At 45.8% G+C, this 16,284-nt stretch overlaps 1 protein-coding gene across 1 annotated transcript; it reads left to right on the forward strand.

The window, feature by feature from the left end:
• The first annotated feature begins 978 nt into the window (after window positions 1-978).
• LOC106589027 (cyclin-dependent kinase 5 activator 1) lies at window positions 979-12,961 on the forward strand. Its single transcript, XM_014178668.3, has 2 exons — window positions 979-1,538; window positions 7,651-12,961. Exon 2 carries the CDS (start codon window positions 7,821-7,823, stop codon window positions 8,805-8,807), a length of 987 nt encoding a protein of 328 aa, XP_014034143.1. The 5' UTR covers window positions 979-1,538; window positions 7,651-7,820; the 3' UTR covers window positions 8,808-12,961.
• The last annotated feature ends 3,323 nt before the right edge of the window (window positions 12,962-16,284 follow it).

A 16,284-nucleotide genomic window follows, 5' to 3' on the forward strand; every position in this document is an offset into this window, starting at 1 on the left:
CAGTTGTGTTAATGCTGATCTGGAACAGAAGTCTGCACACCCAACATACCTCCAGGAGAAGGATTGGTCTGCACACCCAACATACCTCCAGGAGAAGGATTGGTCTGCACACCCAACATACCTCCAGGAGAAGGATTGGTCTGCACACCCAACATACCTCCAGGAGAAGGATTGGTCTGCACACCCAACATACCTCCAGGAGAAGGATTGGTCTGCACACCCAACATACCTCCAGGAGAAGGATTGGTCTGCACACCCAACATACCTCCAGGAGAAGGATTGGTCTGCACACCCAACATACCTCCAGGAGAAGGATTGGCCTGCTACAGTTGTAATATAAGTTTGCAGCCTAAATTGTGTATGACTTTTAACTGTATTGTTGTAAACAACAATTGCTAACATAAGTACATCCAAGAATGTGCCAGCAGTCTCTTGGGACATTCACTGGGACCTCTTCATCTGCAGACAGGTTTTTCACAGTTACCCATATCTGAGGACAGACATCACAAAGAAACAGGCATCATCATATTACAACTAGACAGCCCTGGCTAATATCGCTCTGTCTGTCTTCATAGTTTTCCCCTCTAGGGACTAAAACGGGAGAATATTTTCATAATGTCCTCCCACAACCTGCCCTATCTAACTAGTACACCTACTCCCTTTTCTGACAGCTGCATAAAACCCTTTCACCCTCTTCAATTGCTGTTATCTACAAATGCATTTGGTGCATGAGTTTTTCATTTACAGTGATAAATAGGCCTACATCAAGATAACAAGCTAATATGAAGTCAACCAGCTGATGATATTTCACTTAGCTATAGTATGTAAAGTTGGCAAGCTATTTAGCCGACACACAGTGGCCTGGTGTAGCTAGCCAGCTAGCTAATATCTTTTCTTTTACATTTTCTAAATGTATTTACTTACTTACTTGAATAGGTTCACGCCTACACCCACGCCCACACAGCGGCCAATATTTTGGAGCGAAGAGAAGAGTTGTCAAGCGGAGGCACCACTTCTAGTCGGAACGTCCGGTTACCGATATGAGGGACTGACACAGATTATTTTACCCCTGGTAATCTGTCTGCTTTCGAAGCACTTTGTATTTACATAAAGTTCTGGATAGGCTGTTCTGCACACAAGGATGAAATCCATTGAAAAGGACAGTGTGGTCAGATATCCAAGTGAAAGTTTGCGTTGTCATCCCTTTGAGATGGAGACTCGACTGACAGAAGAATTTCTACTCTATAACGGAGCAGCCTTTTGGATTTAGTCTGCAGCAGCTATTACGCGGCGCTGGACACCTGCACCCGACTTGGCCGAGACGGACGGCTTCTACGCTGCTGCCCTGAGAATAACAAAGCGCTCAGAAGCGCTTCTTGAAATGAATCAATAATTTCTGCACTCATGTGAACAGTTGTCAATGTTACCTCCCCACAGGCAGTCCATGTTCTGTAAATCACGGACTGCAGATAGGCGATAATGGACAACGGGTTGGTACTGCCATCGGACATCCGATGATATAGCCATACATAGGCTAGGTGAGCATATCTCTTCTGTTTGCATTGTTTGTTTGTTTGCCTTTTGGAAAAAATATGACCTGTTTGGATTTTGAAATTGTATTTATTTCTCATTGATAATTATTTAAAAATGTTATTATGGCAAATGGATTTTCATTGATTGTGTAGTTGTATGTTTGTCAGAGAGCTTGTTTTTATCGGCTTTTAAAAAAATCTTGTTAAAGTGCGCACTGACACATTGTAGCCTGCCCTAGAATATCATTGTGCATGGAAATCGACTATTTATTTCCTTAGCGCACTGCAGTAGGCTACAACAATGTGTTGAATTGATTCAACAATTATAGCTGCGCGGATATTCTATTTGGGTCAGTCTGGTGACTTTTGTGGAGACTGGCGCATGAGGAACGGTCCTCACACTAGGGAATTGTCTGGACTAGCTCTGGTCCCGGGCGTCCAGGCTGTTCGTAGAGGATAGTAGAAGAACGCGCACTAACGCCCTGGACCAGAGATACAGTGCCTTCAGAAAGTATTCAAACCCCTTTACTTTTTCAACATTTTGCTGTCTGAATTTAACATTTTTGTCACTTGTTTTTATCACCTACACCCCATAATGTCAAAGTGAATTGTTTTTTGAAATTTTTACAAATGAATGTCTTGCGTCAATAAGTATTCAACTCCTTTGTTATGGCAAGCCGAAATAAATTCAGGAGTAAAAATGTGCTTAACAAGTCACATAATAAGATGCATGGACTCACTTTGTGTGCAATAATAGTGTTCAACATGATTTTTGAATGACTACCTCATTCATCTCTGTACCCCACAAATGTTATTTCAATTTTTTATATTTAACCTTTATTTAACTAGGAAAGTCAGTTAAGAACAAATTCTTATTTACAATGACGGCCTACTATTTATTACCATATCTTAGTGCTAGCTTGTCAGACTTTTTTTGTTGTTAAGTGTCATATTCTTCCTTGGACATATGAACAGATTTGAATAACATTTCATGTTGCTAAAATGCTGTCAGACCATAACCCGGGTGACGCTGGGCCAATTGTGCAACGCCCTATGGGACTCCCAATCATGGCCGGTTGTGATACAGCGTGGAATCAAACCAGGGTCTGTAGTGATGTCTCTAGCACTGAGATGCAGTGTCTTAGACCGCTGTTCCACTCAGGTCTGTAGTGACTCCTCTAGCTCTGTGATGCAGTGTCTTAGACCGCTGTTCCACTCAGGTCTGTAGTGACTCCTCTAGTTCTGTGATGCAGTGTCTTAGACCGCTGTTCCACTCAGGTCTGTAGTGACTCCTCTAGCACTGAGATGCAGTGTCTTAGACCGCTGTTCCACTCAGGTCTGTAGTGACTCCTCTAGCTCTGAGATGCAGTGTCTTAGACCGCTGTTCCACTCAGGTCTGTAGTGACTCCTCTAGCTCTGTGATGCAGTGTCTTAGACCGCTGTTCCACTCAGGTCTGTAGTGACTCCTCTAGCTCTGTGATGCAGTGCCTTAGACCGCTGTTCCACTCAGGTCTGTAGTGACTCCTCTAGCTCTGTGATGCAGTGTCTTAGACCGCTGTTCCACTCAGGTCTGTAGTGACTCCTCTAGCTCTGAGATGCAGTGTCTTAGACCGCTGTTCCACTCAGGTCTGTAGTGACTCCTCTAGCTCTGCGATGCAGTGTCTTAGACCGCTGTTCCACTCAGGTCTGTAGTGACTCCTCTAGCTCTGCGATGCAGTGTCTTAGACCGCTGTTCCACTCAGGTCTGTAGTGACTCCTCTAGCTCTGAGATGCAGTGTCTTAGACCGCTGTTCCACTCAGGTCTGTAGTGACTCCTCTAGTTCTGTGATGCAGTGTCTTAGACCGCTGTTCCACTCAGGTCTGTAGTGACTCCTCTAGCTCTGTGATGCAGTGTCTTAGACCGCTGTTCCACTCAGGTCTGTAGTGACTCCTCTAGCTCTGCGATGCAGTGTCTTAGACCGCTGTGCCACTCAGGTCTGTAGTGACTCCTCTAGCTCTGTGATGCAGTGCCTTAGACCGCTGTTCCACTCAGGTCTGTAGTGACTCCTCTAGCTCTGAGATGCAGTGTCTTAGACCGCTGTTCCACTCAGGTCTGTAGTGACTCCTCTAGCTCTGTGATGCAGTGTCTTAGACCGCTGTTCCACTCAGGTCTGTAGTGACTCCTCTAGCTCTGAGATGCAGTGTCTTAGACCACTGTTCCACTCAGGTCTGTAGTGACTCCTCTAGCACTGAGATGCAGTGTCTTAGACCGCTGTTCCACTCAGGTCTGTAGTGACTCCTCTAGCTCTGTGATGCAGTGTCTTAGACCGCTGTTCCACTCAGGTCTGTAGTGACTCCTCTAGCTCTGTGATGCAGTGTCTTAGACCGCTGTTCCACTCAGGTCTGTAGTGACTCCTCTAGCACTGAGATGCAGTGTCTTAGACCGCTGTTCCACTCAGGTCTGTAGTGACTCCTCTAGCTCTGCGATGCAGTGTCTTAGACCGCTGTTCCACTCAGGTCTGTAGTGACTCCTCTAGCTCTGCGATGCAGTGTCTTAGACCGCTGTTGCACTCAGGTCTGTAGTGACTCCTCTAGCTCTGAGATGCAGTGTCTTAGACCGCTGTTCCACTCAGGCCTGTAGTGACTCCTCTAGCCCTGAGATGCAGTGTCTTAGACCGCTGTTCCACTCAGGTCTGTAGTGACTCCTCTAGTTCTGTGATGCAGTGTCTTAGACCGCTGTTCCACTCAGGTCTGTAGTGACTCCTCTAGCTCTGTGATGCAGTGTCTTAGACCGCTGTTCCACTCAGGTCTGTAGTGACTCCTCTAGCTCTGCGATGCAGTGTCTTAGACCGCTGTTCCACTCAGGTCTGTAGTGACTCCTCTAGCTCTGTGATGCAGTGTCTTAGACCGCTGTTCCACTCAGGTCTGTAGTGACTCCTCTAGCACTGAGATGCAGTGTCTTAGACCGCTGTTCCACTCAGGTCTGTAGTGACTCCTCTAGCACTGAGATGCAGTGTCTTAGACCGCTGTTCCACTCAGGTCTGTAGTGACTCCTCTAGCACTGAGATGCAGTGTCTTAGACCGCTGTTCCACTCAGGTCTGTAGTGACTCCTCTAGCACTGAGATGCAGTGCCTTAGACCACTGCACCACTCAGGAGCCATACAATTATCTGTACAGTCCCTCAGTCAAGCAGTGAATTCCAAACCACAGGGAGGGAGGTTTTCCAATGCCTCTCAAAGAAACCGCTCAGGGAATTCACCATGAGGCCAGTGGCGACTATAAAGTGAAACTGACAGCGTTTTAGCAACATGAAATGTTATTAAAATCTGTTCATATGTCCAAGGAAGAATATGACACTTAACAAACAAAAAAAGTCTGACAAGCTAGCACTAAGATATCGTAATGTTTGGGAATGATGTACAGTACGGCATTTTTTGAAATTGAATAGACACTGCAGTAAATAAAACAAAAAAACAGCTGTCTCGTCCAGGACCAGAGTCTATGCAGACCGGTGCGCCATAGCCAATCATAGCTACAGTAGGTCTTTATGCAAATAAGCCATTTGCCACACAGGCCTGCCATCATTCACTTTGAACTGGCAGTATCAACAGCGCAACTTTAGATCATTAGAATTAACGCATTTGCCAAAAAGACACAAAAATGCACCTGAATGGATTTCTGCAAATATGTAAATACTATGGGAGTCCTCTTACATTTGGGAACTTAACAGTCCTATTGATCAAACAACCGTGAAAAGGTAGGCTATCGCTCCCTATTTTATGCACATCAACAACAGCAAGATCAACAACTAATGCCAGAGTGAGATAAGCTCAAATCTAACGACAAAACATTAGACAAACCCTCTTAAACTTTTTCAGCTAGTTGGCCATCAGAATTGCTCTGATAAACGATGGGGTATAGTAGCCTGCTTGTCCTTCTGTAGCCTGCCTGTCAATGCATGCTTTGCCCAACCCACCCAACTGAATGGGAACTTGACAACTGAATGGGAACTTGCCTGTCTGCCCTCCCATTTGATTGATGTCAAATGCATTTGATTGACAACTAAGGGTGCGTTCGTAAATTGCCTCGTGCCCGAGGAGTAGGGATGATGCTCACAACAGCAGTCAAGCACCCAAGCTAATTGGCTAAAGTTGGCTAGCTTGCCATCTACTTCAGGACACAAATGAGAGAGCACCTCCCTCTGACCGTTTTACTCTCCCCAGCAGAGCTGGTTAGGCTGTTTACACGTTATCTACTTGACCGTTTTACTCTCTCCAGCAGAGCTGGTTAGGCTGTTTACATGTTATCCAGAGCGTTAGTGACTAACAATTACATTTTTTTTGCCATCGTTTACTTACACCGGTCATAGTCAGCGGATCTTGCACGTTTGTAAATGTATCAGTTATTCTACACTCTCTGGCACACTCAGATGAGAGTGATTTGACGGCTGTATTGGTCCACTAATGCAGGACCAAGAAAGGCCCAGTGCACTACTCAAAAATATTTGTATATACATATTTTTTTACTATGATTTTTCAGGGTTTGCAGCAGCACCCTCAGCACCCCTCCTTCCCGCGGCTATGATGAGGGGAAAAAGATGGTCCCTCACCAACTCCTCCAATGACATGACATCCTCCCAGCAGCTAGCTAGTAGCTAGCTAGGTAGCTAACGTTAGGCTCCGTGTTTTTAGCTTGCTAAATAAATAGCTACATAAATAGGTACGCAAGCCTATTAGCTACGTTATGACTGACTTGTGGTCATTGCCCTTGCTAGTTTGATTGTATCGACATTCCCAGTCTTAGTTACATTCGTCTGCTTTTGTCCAATATATTGAGTCATTGAAACTGAATTATCGCATCCTGAAAGGAGGCAGCAAACAATGTACCAGAGCAGCTGTGATTTATACAACCTTATAGCAATATTTTTTGGACTACCAAGAAATGTATTTGTGAATTATATTAATCATGCTGCATCCATCTATTCTGCCAACATGGAATTTTGAGTCAAATAGAATCTATTTTTAAAACTGCTTCTAACCATGTGTATGTGACCAATAACATTTGATATGATGATTTTGATTTGATAAAGTTGATTTTGTAGCATAAACTGCAAATTTGATATTTTTGACTGATATTATGGTTGTCTGTTGGTTTCATATTTGCAAAGTAGTTAAAATTCTCTCTATTCCACTGTAAAACACTCAGAGTTTAATGGCTGTGATAGGAGAAAACTGAGAATGGATCAACAACGTTGCAGTTACTCCACAATTCAAATCCAACACAACTCATCACTGAGTACAACTCTTCATATTTTAAAGCATGGTGGTGGCTGCATCATGTTATGGGTATGCTTGTCATCGGCAAGGACTAGGGAGTTCTTTATGATAACAATAAATAGAATAGAGCTAAGCGCAGGCAAAATCTTAGGAGGAACACCTGGTTCAGACACTGGTAGATAAATTCACCTTTCAGCAGAACAATAACCTAAAACACAATACCACATATACACTGGAGTTGCTTACCAAGATGACTTTGAATGTTTCTGAGTGGCTAAGTTACAGTTTTGACTTAAATCGTCTTGAAAATCTATGGCAAGACTTGAAAATGGCTGTCTTGCGATGAGCCACAACCAACTTGACAGAGCATGAAGGATTTAAAAAATAATAATGTGCAAATATTTTACAATCCAGGTATGAAAGCTCTTAGATACTTACCCAGAAATACTCAAACCTGTAATCGCTTCCAAAAGTGATTCTAACATGTATTGACATAGGGGTGAGAATACTTGTAAATGACATATTTCTGTATTTTATTTTCACTTTATCATTATGGGGTATTGTGTGTGTATATGGGTGTGAGAAAAAAATCTATGTAATCCATTTTGAATTCAGGCTGTAACACAACAAAATGTGGAATAAGTCAAGGGGTATGAATACATTCCGAAGGCGCTGAATGTATTGATATGCTTGTGCAAATAGCAGTCTGGTGGGACGCAGGTGCACAGCGTTGCTTGACAGGACATTAGCGAATGTAAATGTTTGAGAGAAAAATATAAAAATGTAATATTTTAAAAGTTTAAGTAGGCTATTTGCTTTTTTATTCACAACATCATAAATGTTTGCTGTTCTTGTGTTGCAGATAATGGCAATGTCATCATGGGCATTTGACTAGTGTCAGCACCAACTGGGAAACGTTTGTCTCTAAATTCAACTAAATTTAAAGAGTTAAACAGGAGAGAACTGTGCCTCCATCTCAGCCCTGTCCAAATCCGACCTCACAAAGCCAGTATAATAGATCACTGAATCACCATGGGTGCAGTACTGTCACTGTCCCCTGCATCCAGGAAGAACAGCTACTACGACACGCGCCCCGGTTCGCTCAACCACTACCCGAGGCTGAGCAGCCGATCGCTCAACACTCAGAAAGACCACACCGGCGGCCTGAAACGAGGCCAGTCAATCTTCCTCCCGGCGCTCACCTGGAAACGCCTGGTTGCCACCACCAAGAAACGAGGGGGTTCTAAGAAATGTTCTGGGGGTCCTGGGTTGCTCGGAGACCCCCTCAACAACAACAACATTTACCAGAAGGACCCGGTGTTGCATCTCAACCAGGAGAATGTCAAGAAGTCTCTATCCTGTGCCAACCTCTCCAGCTACAACAGGCCAGCGGGACTAGGCCTGGGGATAGGCTTTGGCCAGGGGCACTGCGGCTATGAGATGGGCATTAAGCCCCAGCAGCTACCCTCCGTCAAAAAAGTGCCCCATCAAGGAATGGGCGCTTCGTCCCCCAAGCGCGTCATCATCCAGGCGTCCACTAGTGAACTCCTCCGCTGCTTGGGTGAGTTCCTGTGTGGCCGCTGCTATCGGCTGAAACACCTCTCACCGGCGGACCCAGTGCTGTGGGTGCGGGCGGTGGACCGGTCTCTACTCCTCCAGGGCTGGCAGGATCAGGCCTTCGTGACGCCAGCCAACGTCGTGTTTGTCTACATGCTGTGTCGAAATGTGGTGGATGGGGACCTGGTGTCGTCGGAGCACGAGCTTCAGGCCACTCTGCTCACCTGCCTCTACCTGTCCTACTCCTACATGGGCAATGAGATCTCCTACCCACTGAAGCCTTTCCTGGTGGAGGCTGGCAAAGAGGCGTTTTGGGACCGATGCCTTGCCATCATCGACGCCACCAGCACCAAGATGCTACGCATCAACGCCGATCCCCACTTCTTCACCCACGTGTTTGCCGAGCTTAAGAGTGAGGGGGGCTGCGGCCCACAGGACTACAGCCGAGTGCTGGACCGGTGAGAGGAGGGGTAGAGGGGTACAACCCCCCCCAATCTCCATCCCCATCCCCCCTTCTCCTATCTGCCAAACATTTCCCCCTCCTGTCCCCTACATCCAAGCATGTAACACAGGGGGGAAGGAACCTACTGGCCTATCATGACTGTCACTGACACGGTTGGATCATTCCATCAGCTGCTTGTCATGCCCCCCCCCCCCCCCCCCCCCCCCACTATCTTATGGCAGGGGTATTCAAATCTTACCTTATGAGGTCCGGAGCCTGCTGGTTTTCTGTTCTACCTGCTAATTAATTGTACCCACCTGGTGTCCCAGCTGTAAACCAGTCCCTAATTAGAGAGGCTTCGAGGTCCAGAGTTGAGTTGCAAGGTGTTATGGTATATCACAAGACCCTACTTTATCCTCCTATCAGCCATCCATATTTCAACAGGGGGGGGGGGGAACCGTTCCCCCTAAGACACAATTAGAATTCGACGTGTCGTCAATGGGGTTGGTGTCTTATGTTGTGTTTTCAACACAAGCCCTTCTATGTTACGGAAGACTCACCTGATTTTACTTGAATGACCTTTTAGCCCGCCTGTCCTTGTTGACCCCACTCTCACCTCTTGAGTCTCAGTGAGCTGGAGGAACAGAAATAGAAATACTCTCCTGTCTCCCCTCTCACCACTCCCCTCTCCCTCTCTCCCCCCTCCCCTGTCCCCCCTCTCACTCCTCCCCTCTCTCCCCCCTCTCCTCCCTCTCCTCTCCCCCCTACAGCCAAGACTCCCTATCGGAATGTGATCGTTACATCTGTTTACATGGGTCAGTTGTTAGTGTCAGATCTAGAAGAAAATGCATCATCACAACCACATGCAGAGTCAGGGGTCAGAGGTTATACAAAGTGATTGGTTGGGTCATTAACAACCCAAGGGAATGGCATTTTATCAACAGCGTTGTTACCTAGAAGATCATGGGTATCATTACTTATAAATAGATGACTTTGATAGAACTCAACAGACTCAAATATTTCCTAAATAGTGCACTATTTTTGACCGGAGTCCATAGGTCAAAAGTAGGGCACTACATAAGGATTAGGGTTTCATTTGGAATGCCTGAAGGGTGCAGGGCCATTTGTCTCTAACACTCCAGCTATCATTTCATCTAAGGGGTCTCCTGGTGGAAGCAAAGTATGCCCTTATTTTGCGTGTGTGTGTGTGTGTGTGTGTGTGTGTGTGTGTGTGTGTGTGTGTGTGTGTGTGTGTGTGTGTGTGTGTGTGTGTGTGTGTGTGTGTGTGTTGTGCAGTGGGCGTCACTGAGGGTCATCAGCTGTTTAACCCCGTCAGTCCTTTGTTCCCTGGCTGTGCCTGTCATCAGGGCACCTGCCCGCTGCAGCTGTGGTATTAACGAGATTACCTTTCCTCCTTTTCACCTCCCTTCTTCCTCTAGCCCCACCCCCTCCATCCACCTCTGTCCCCCTCTCCTCCCTTCGTCCTCTAGCCCCACCCCTTCCATCCACCTCTGTCCCCCTCTCCTCCCTTCGTCCTCTAGCCCCACCCCTTCCATCCACCTCTGTCCCCCTCTCCTCCCTTCTTCTTCTAGCCCCACCCCTTCCATCCACCTCTTTCCGCCCTCTCCTCCCTTCTTCTTCTAGCCCCACCCCTTCCATCCACCTCTGTCCCCCTCTCCTCCCTTCTTCCTCTAGCCCCACCCCCTCCATCCACCTCTCCCCCCCCTCTCCTCCCTTCTTCCTCTAGCCCCACCCCCTCCATCTACCTCTGTCCCCTCTCCTCCCTTCTTCTTCTAGCCCCACCCCCTCCATCCACCTCTGTCCCCCCTCTCCTCCCTTCTTCTTCTAGCCCCACCCCTTCCATCCACCTCTGTCCCCCCTCTCCTCCCTTCTTCCTCTAGCCCCACCCCTTCCATCCACCTCTTTCCCCCTCTCCTCCCTTCTTCCTCTAGCCCCACCCCTTCCATCCACCTCTGTCCCCCTCTCCTCCCTTCTTCTTCTAGCCCCACCCCTTCCATCCAATTCTGTCCCCCCTCCTCCCTTCTTCCTCTAGCCCCACCCCTTCCATCCACCTCTGTCCCCCCTCTCCTCCCTTCTTCTTCTAGTCCCACCCCCTCCATCAATCTCAGACAGACACACACAAACATACACAAGTCCTCAGCTGACATGAAGCAGCTTCTAGGGACCCTGGCAGTGTCTCAAATAGTAAATCTATAACGTTTATAGTGCATTACTTTTTATTACCAGGGCATTTAGGGTAGTAGTGCACTATATAGGGAATAGGGTCCCATTTGGAACACAACCAATAGGCTTGTTGTTTACCTCTTTACAACATGAACCCTTTCTGGTTCACACATTTTAATCTAAATCGTATGCTAATGTGTTTGTGTGTGTCAGTCAGGACGAGACCAGAAGACAGAGGGTTGCGTTTTCTCTGTCTATAAGCTGTGCACATACACATCTATTTATCTTGATGTTCCGTCTGTAGGGGTGATGGGGATTAGGTTGTATACTACACTGTCTGTAGGGGTGATGGGGATTAGGTTGTATACTATACTGTCTGTAGGGGTGATGGGGATTAGGTTGTATTCTATACTGTCTGTAGGGGTGATGGGGATTAGGTTGTATACTATACTGTCTGTAGGGGTGATAGGGATTAGGTTGTATACTATACTGTCTGTAGGGGTGATAGGGATTAGGTTGTATACTATACTGTCTGTAGGGGTGATGGGGATTAGGTTGTATACTATACTGTCTGTAGGGGTGATAGGGATTAGGTTGTATACTATACTGTCTGTAGGGGTGATGGGGATTAGGTTGTATACTATACTGTCTGTAGGGGTGATGGGGATTAGGTTGTATACTATACTGTCTGTAGGGTGATGGGGATTAGGTTGTATACTGTCTGTAGGGGTGATGGGGATTAGGTTGTATACTATACTGTCTGTAGGGGTGATAGGGATTAGGTTGTATACTATGCTGTCTGTAGGGGTGATGGGGATTAGGTTGTATACTATACTGTCTGTAGGGGTGATAGGGATTAGGTTGTATACTGTCTGTAGGGGTGATAGGGATTAGGTTGTATACTATACTGTCTGTAGGGGTGATGGGGATTAGGTTGTATACTACACTGTCTGTAGGGGTGATGGGGATTAGGTTGTATACTACACTGTCTGTAGGGGTGATAGGGATTAGGTTGTATACTATACTGTCTGTAGGGGTGATGGGGATTAGGTTGTATACTATACTGTCTGTAGGGGTGATGGGGATTAGGTTGTATACTATACTGTCTGTAGGGGTGATGGGGATTAGGTTGTATACTGTCTGTAGGGGTGATGGGGATTAGGTTGTATACTATACTGTCTGTAGGGGTGATGGGGATTAGGTTGTATACTGTCTGTAGGGGGATGGGGATTAGGTTGTATACTATACTGTCTGTAGGGGTGATGGGGATTAGGTTGTATACTATACTGTCTGTAGGGGTGATGGGGATTAGGTTGTATACTATACTGTCTGTAGGGGTGATGGGGATTAGGTTGTATACTGTCTGTAGGGGTGATAGGGATTAGGTTGTATACTATACTGTCTGTAGGGGTGATGGGGATTAGGTTGTATACTATACTGTCTGTAGGGGTGATAGGGATTAGGTTGTATACTGTCTGTAGGGGGATGGGGATTAGGTTGTATACTATACTGTCTGTAGGGGTGATGGGGATTAGGTTGTATACTGTCTGTAGGGGTGATGGGGATTAGGTTGTATACTATACTGTCTGTAGGGGTGATGGGGATTAGGTTGTATACTGTCTGTAGGGGGATGGGGATTAGGTTGTATACTATACTGTCTGTAGGGGTGATGGGGATTAGGTTGTATACTATACTGTCTGTAGGGGTGATGGGGATTAGGTTGTATACTGTCTGTAGGGGTGATAGGGATTAGGTTGTATACTATACTGTCTGTAGGGGTGATGGGGATTAGGTTGTATACTGTCTGTAGGGGGGATGGGGATTAGGTTGTATACTATACTGTCTGTAGGGGTGATAGGGATTAGGTTGTATACTATGCTGTCTGTAGGGGTGATGGGGATTAGGTTGTATACTATACTGTCTGTAGGGGTGATGGGGATTAGGTTGTATACTGTCTGTAGGGGTGATAGGGATTAGGTTGTATACTATACTGTCTGTAGGGGGGATGGGGATTAGGTTGTATACTATACTGTCTGTAGGGGTGATAGGGATTAGGTTGTATACTATACTGTCTGTAGGGGGGATGGGGATTAGGTTGTATACTATACTGTCTGTAGGGGTGATAGGGATTAGGTTGTATACTATGCTGTCTGTAGGGGTGATGGGGATTAGGTTGTATACTATACTGTCTGTAGGGGTGATGGGGATTAGGTTGTATACTGTCTGTAGGGGTGATAGGGATTAGGTTGTATACTATACTGTCTGTAGGGGTGATGAGGATTAGGTTGTATACTATACTGTCTGTAGGGGTGATAGGGATTAGGTTGTATACTATACTGTCTGTAGGGGTGATGGGGATTAGGTTGTATACTATACTGTCTGTAGGGGTGATGGGGATTAGGTTGTATACTATACTGTCTGTAGGGGTGATGGGGATTAGGTTGTATACTATGCTGTCTGTAGGGGTGATGGGGATTAGGTTGTATACTATGCTGTCTGTAGGGGTGATGGGGATTAGGTTGTATACTATACTGTCTGTAAGGGTGATGGGGATTAGGTTGTATACTGTCTGTAGGGGTGATAGGGATTAGGTTGTATACTATGCTGTCTGTAGGGGTGATGGGGATTAGGTTGTATACTATACTGTCTGTAGGGGTGATGGGGATTAGGTTGTATACTGTCTGTAGGGGTGATAGGGATTAGGTTGTATACTACACTGTCTGTAGGGGTGATGGGGATTAGATTGTATACTATACTGTCTGTAGGGGTGATGGGGATTAGGTTGTATTCTATACTGTCTGTAGGGGTGATGGGGATTAGGTTGTATTCTATACTGTCTGTAGGGGTGATGGGGATTAGGTTGTATACTATACTGTCTGTAGGGGTGATAGGGATTAGGTTGTATACTATGCTGTCTGTAGGGGTGATGGGGATTAGGTTGTATACTATACTGTCTGTAGGGGTGATGGGGATTAGGTTGTATACTATACTGTCTGTAGGGGTGATGGGGATTAGGTTGTATACTGTCTGTAGGGGGATGGGGATTAGGTTGTATACTATACTGTCTGTAGGGGTGATGGGGATTAGGTTGTATACTATACTGTCTGTAGGGGTGATAGGGATTAGGTTGTATACTATACTGTCTGTAGGGGTGATGGGGATTAGGTTGTATACTATACTGTCTGTAGGGGTGATAGGGATTAGGTTGTATACTATACTGTCTGTAGGGGTGATGGGGATTAGGTTGTATACTATACTGTCTGTAGGGGTGATGGGGATTAGGTTGTATACTATACTGTCTGTAGGGGTGATAGGGATTAGGTTGTATACTATGCTGTCTGTAGGGGTGATGGGGATTAGGTTGTATACTATACTGTTTGTAGGGGTGATGGGGATTAGGTTGTATACTGTCTGTAGGGGTGATAGGGATTAGGTTGTATACTACACTGTCTGTAGGGGTGATGGGGATTAGATTGTATACTATACTGTCTGTAGGGGTGATGGGGATTAGGTTGTATTCTATACTGTCTGTAGGGGTGATGGGGATTAGGTTGTATTCTATACTGTCTGTAGGGGTGATGGGGATTAGGTTGTATACTAGACTGTCTGTAGGGGTGATAGGGATTAGGTTGTATACTATGCTGTCTGTAGGGGTGATGGGGATTAGGTTGTATACTATACTGTCTGTAGGGGTGATGGGGATTAGGTTGTATACTATACTGTCTGTAGGGGTGATGGGGATTAGGTTGTATACTGTCTGTAGGGGGATGGGGATTAGGTTGTATACTATACTGTCTGTAGGGGTGATGGGGATTAGGTTGTATACTATACTGTCTGTAGGGGTGATGGGGATTAGGTTGTATACTATACTGTCTGTAGGGGTGATGGGGATTAGGTTGTATACTATACTGTCTGTAGGGGTGATGGGGATTAGGTTGTATACTATACTGTCTGTAGGGGTGATAGGGATTAGGTTGTATACTATGCTGTCTGTAGGGGTGATGGGGATTAGGTTGTATACTATGCTGTCTGTAGGGGTGATGGGGATTAGGTTGTATACTATACTGTCTGTAAGGGTGATGGGGATTAGGTTGTATACTGTCTGTAGGGGTGATAGGGATTAGGTTGTATACTACACTGTCTGTAGGGGTGATGGGGATTAGATTGTATACTATACTGTCTGTAGGGGTGATAGGGATTAGGTTGTATACTATGCTGTCTGTAGGGGTGATGGGGATTAGGTTGTATACTATACTGTCTGTAGGGGTGATGGGGATTAGGTTGTATACTATACTGTCTGTAGGGGGATAGGGATTAGGTTGTATACTATACTGTCTGTAGGGGTGATAGGGATTAGGTTGTATACTATACTGTCTGTAGGGGTGATGGGGATTAGGTTGTATACTGTCTGTAGGGGTGATAGGGATTAGGTTGTATACTATACTGTCTGTAGGGGTGATAGGGATTAGGTTGTATACTGTCTGTAGGGGGATGGGGATTAGGTTGTATACTATACTGTCTGTAGGGGTGATGGGGATTAGGTTGTATACTATACTGTCTGTAGGGGTGATGGGGATTAGGTTGTATACTGTCTGTAGGGGTGATGGGGATTAGGTTGTATACTATGCTGTCTGTAGGGGTGATGGGGATTAGGTTGTATACTATACTGTCTGTAGGGGTGATGGGGATTAGGTTGTATACTGTCTGTAGGGGTGATAGGGATTAGGTTGTATACTATACTGTCTGTAGGGGTGATGAGGATTAGGTTGTATACTATACTGTCTGTAGGGGTGATAGGGATTAGGTTGTATACTATACTGTCTGTAGGGGTGATGGGGATTAGGTTGTATACTATACTGTCTGTAGGGGTGATGGGGATTAGGTTGTATACTATACTGTCTGTAGGGGTGATGGGGATTAGGTTGTATACTATGCTGTCTGTAGGGGTGATGGGGATTAGGTTGTATACTATGCTGTCTGTAGGGGTGATGGGGATTAGGTTGTATACTATACTGTCTGTAAGGGTGATGGGGATTAGGTTGTATACTGTCTGTAGGGGTGATAGGGATTAGGTTGTATACTATGCTGTCTGTAGGGGTGATGGGGATTAGGTTGTATACTATACTGTCTGTAGGGGTGATGGGGATTAGGTTGTATACTGTCTGTAGGGGTGATAGGGATTAGGTTGTATACTACACTGTCTGTAGGGGTGATGGGGATTAGATTGTATACTATACTGTCTGTAGGGGTGATGGGGATTAGGTTGTATTCTATACTGTCTGTAGGGGTGATGGGGATTAGGTTGTATTCTAT

This window comes from Salmo salar, chromosome 27, assembly GCF_965601325.2.
Source record: "Salmo salar chromosome 27, fSalSal1, whole genome shotgun sequence".
NCBI classification, from domain to species: domain Eukaryota; kingdom Metazoa; phylum Chordata; class Actinopteri; order Salmoniformes; family Salmonidae; genus Salmo; species Salmo salar.

Excerpts from the sequence above, each read along its gene's own strand:
- LOC106589027 (XM_014178668.3), top strand. The coding sequence starts at position 7,821 with ATGGGTGCAGTACTGTCACTGTCCCCTGCATCCAGGAAGAACAGCTAC.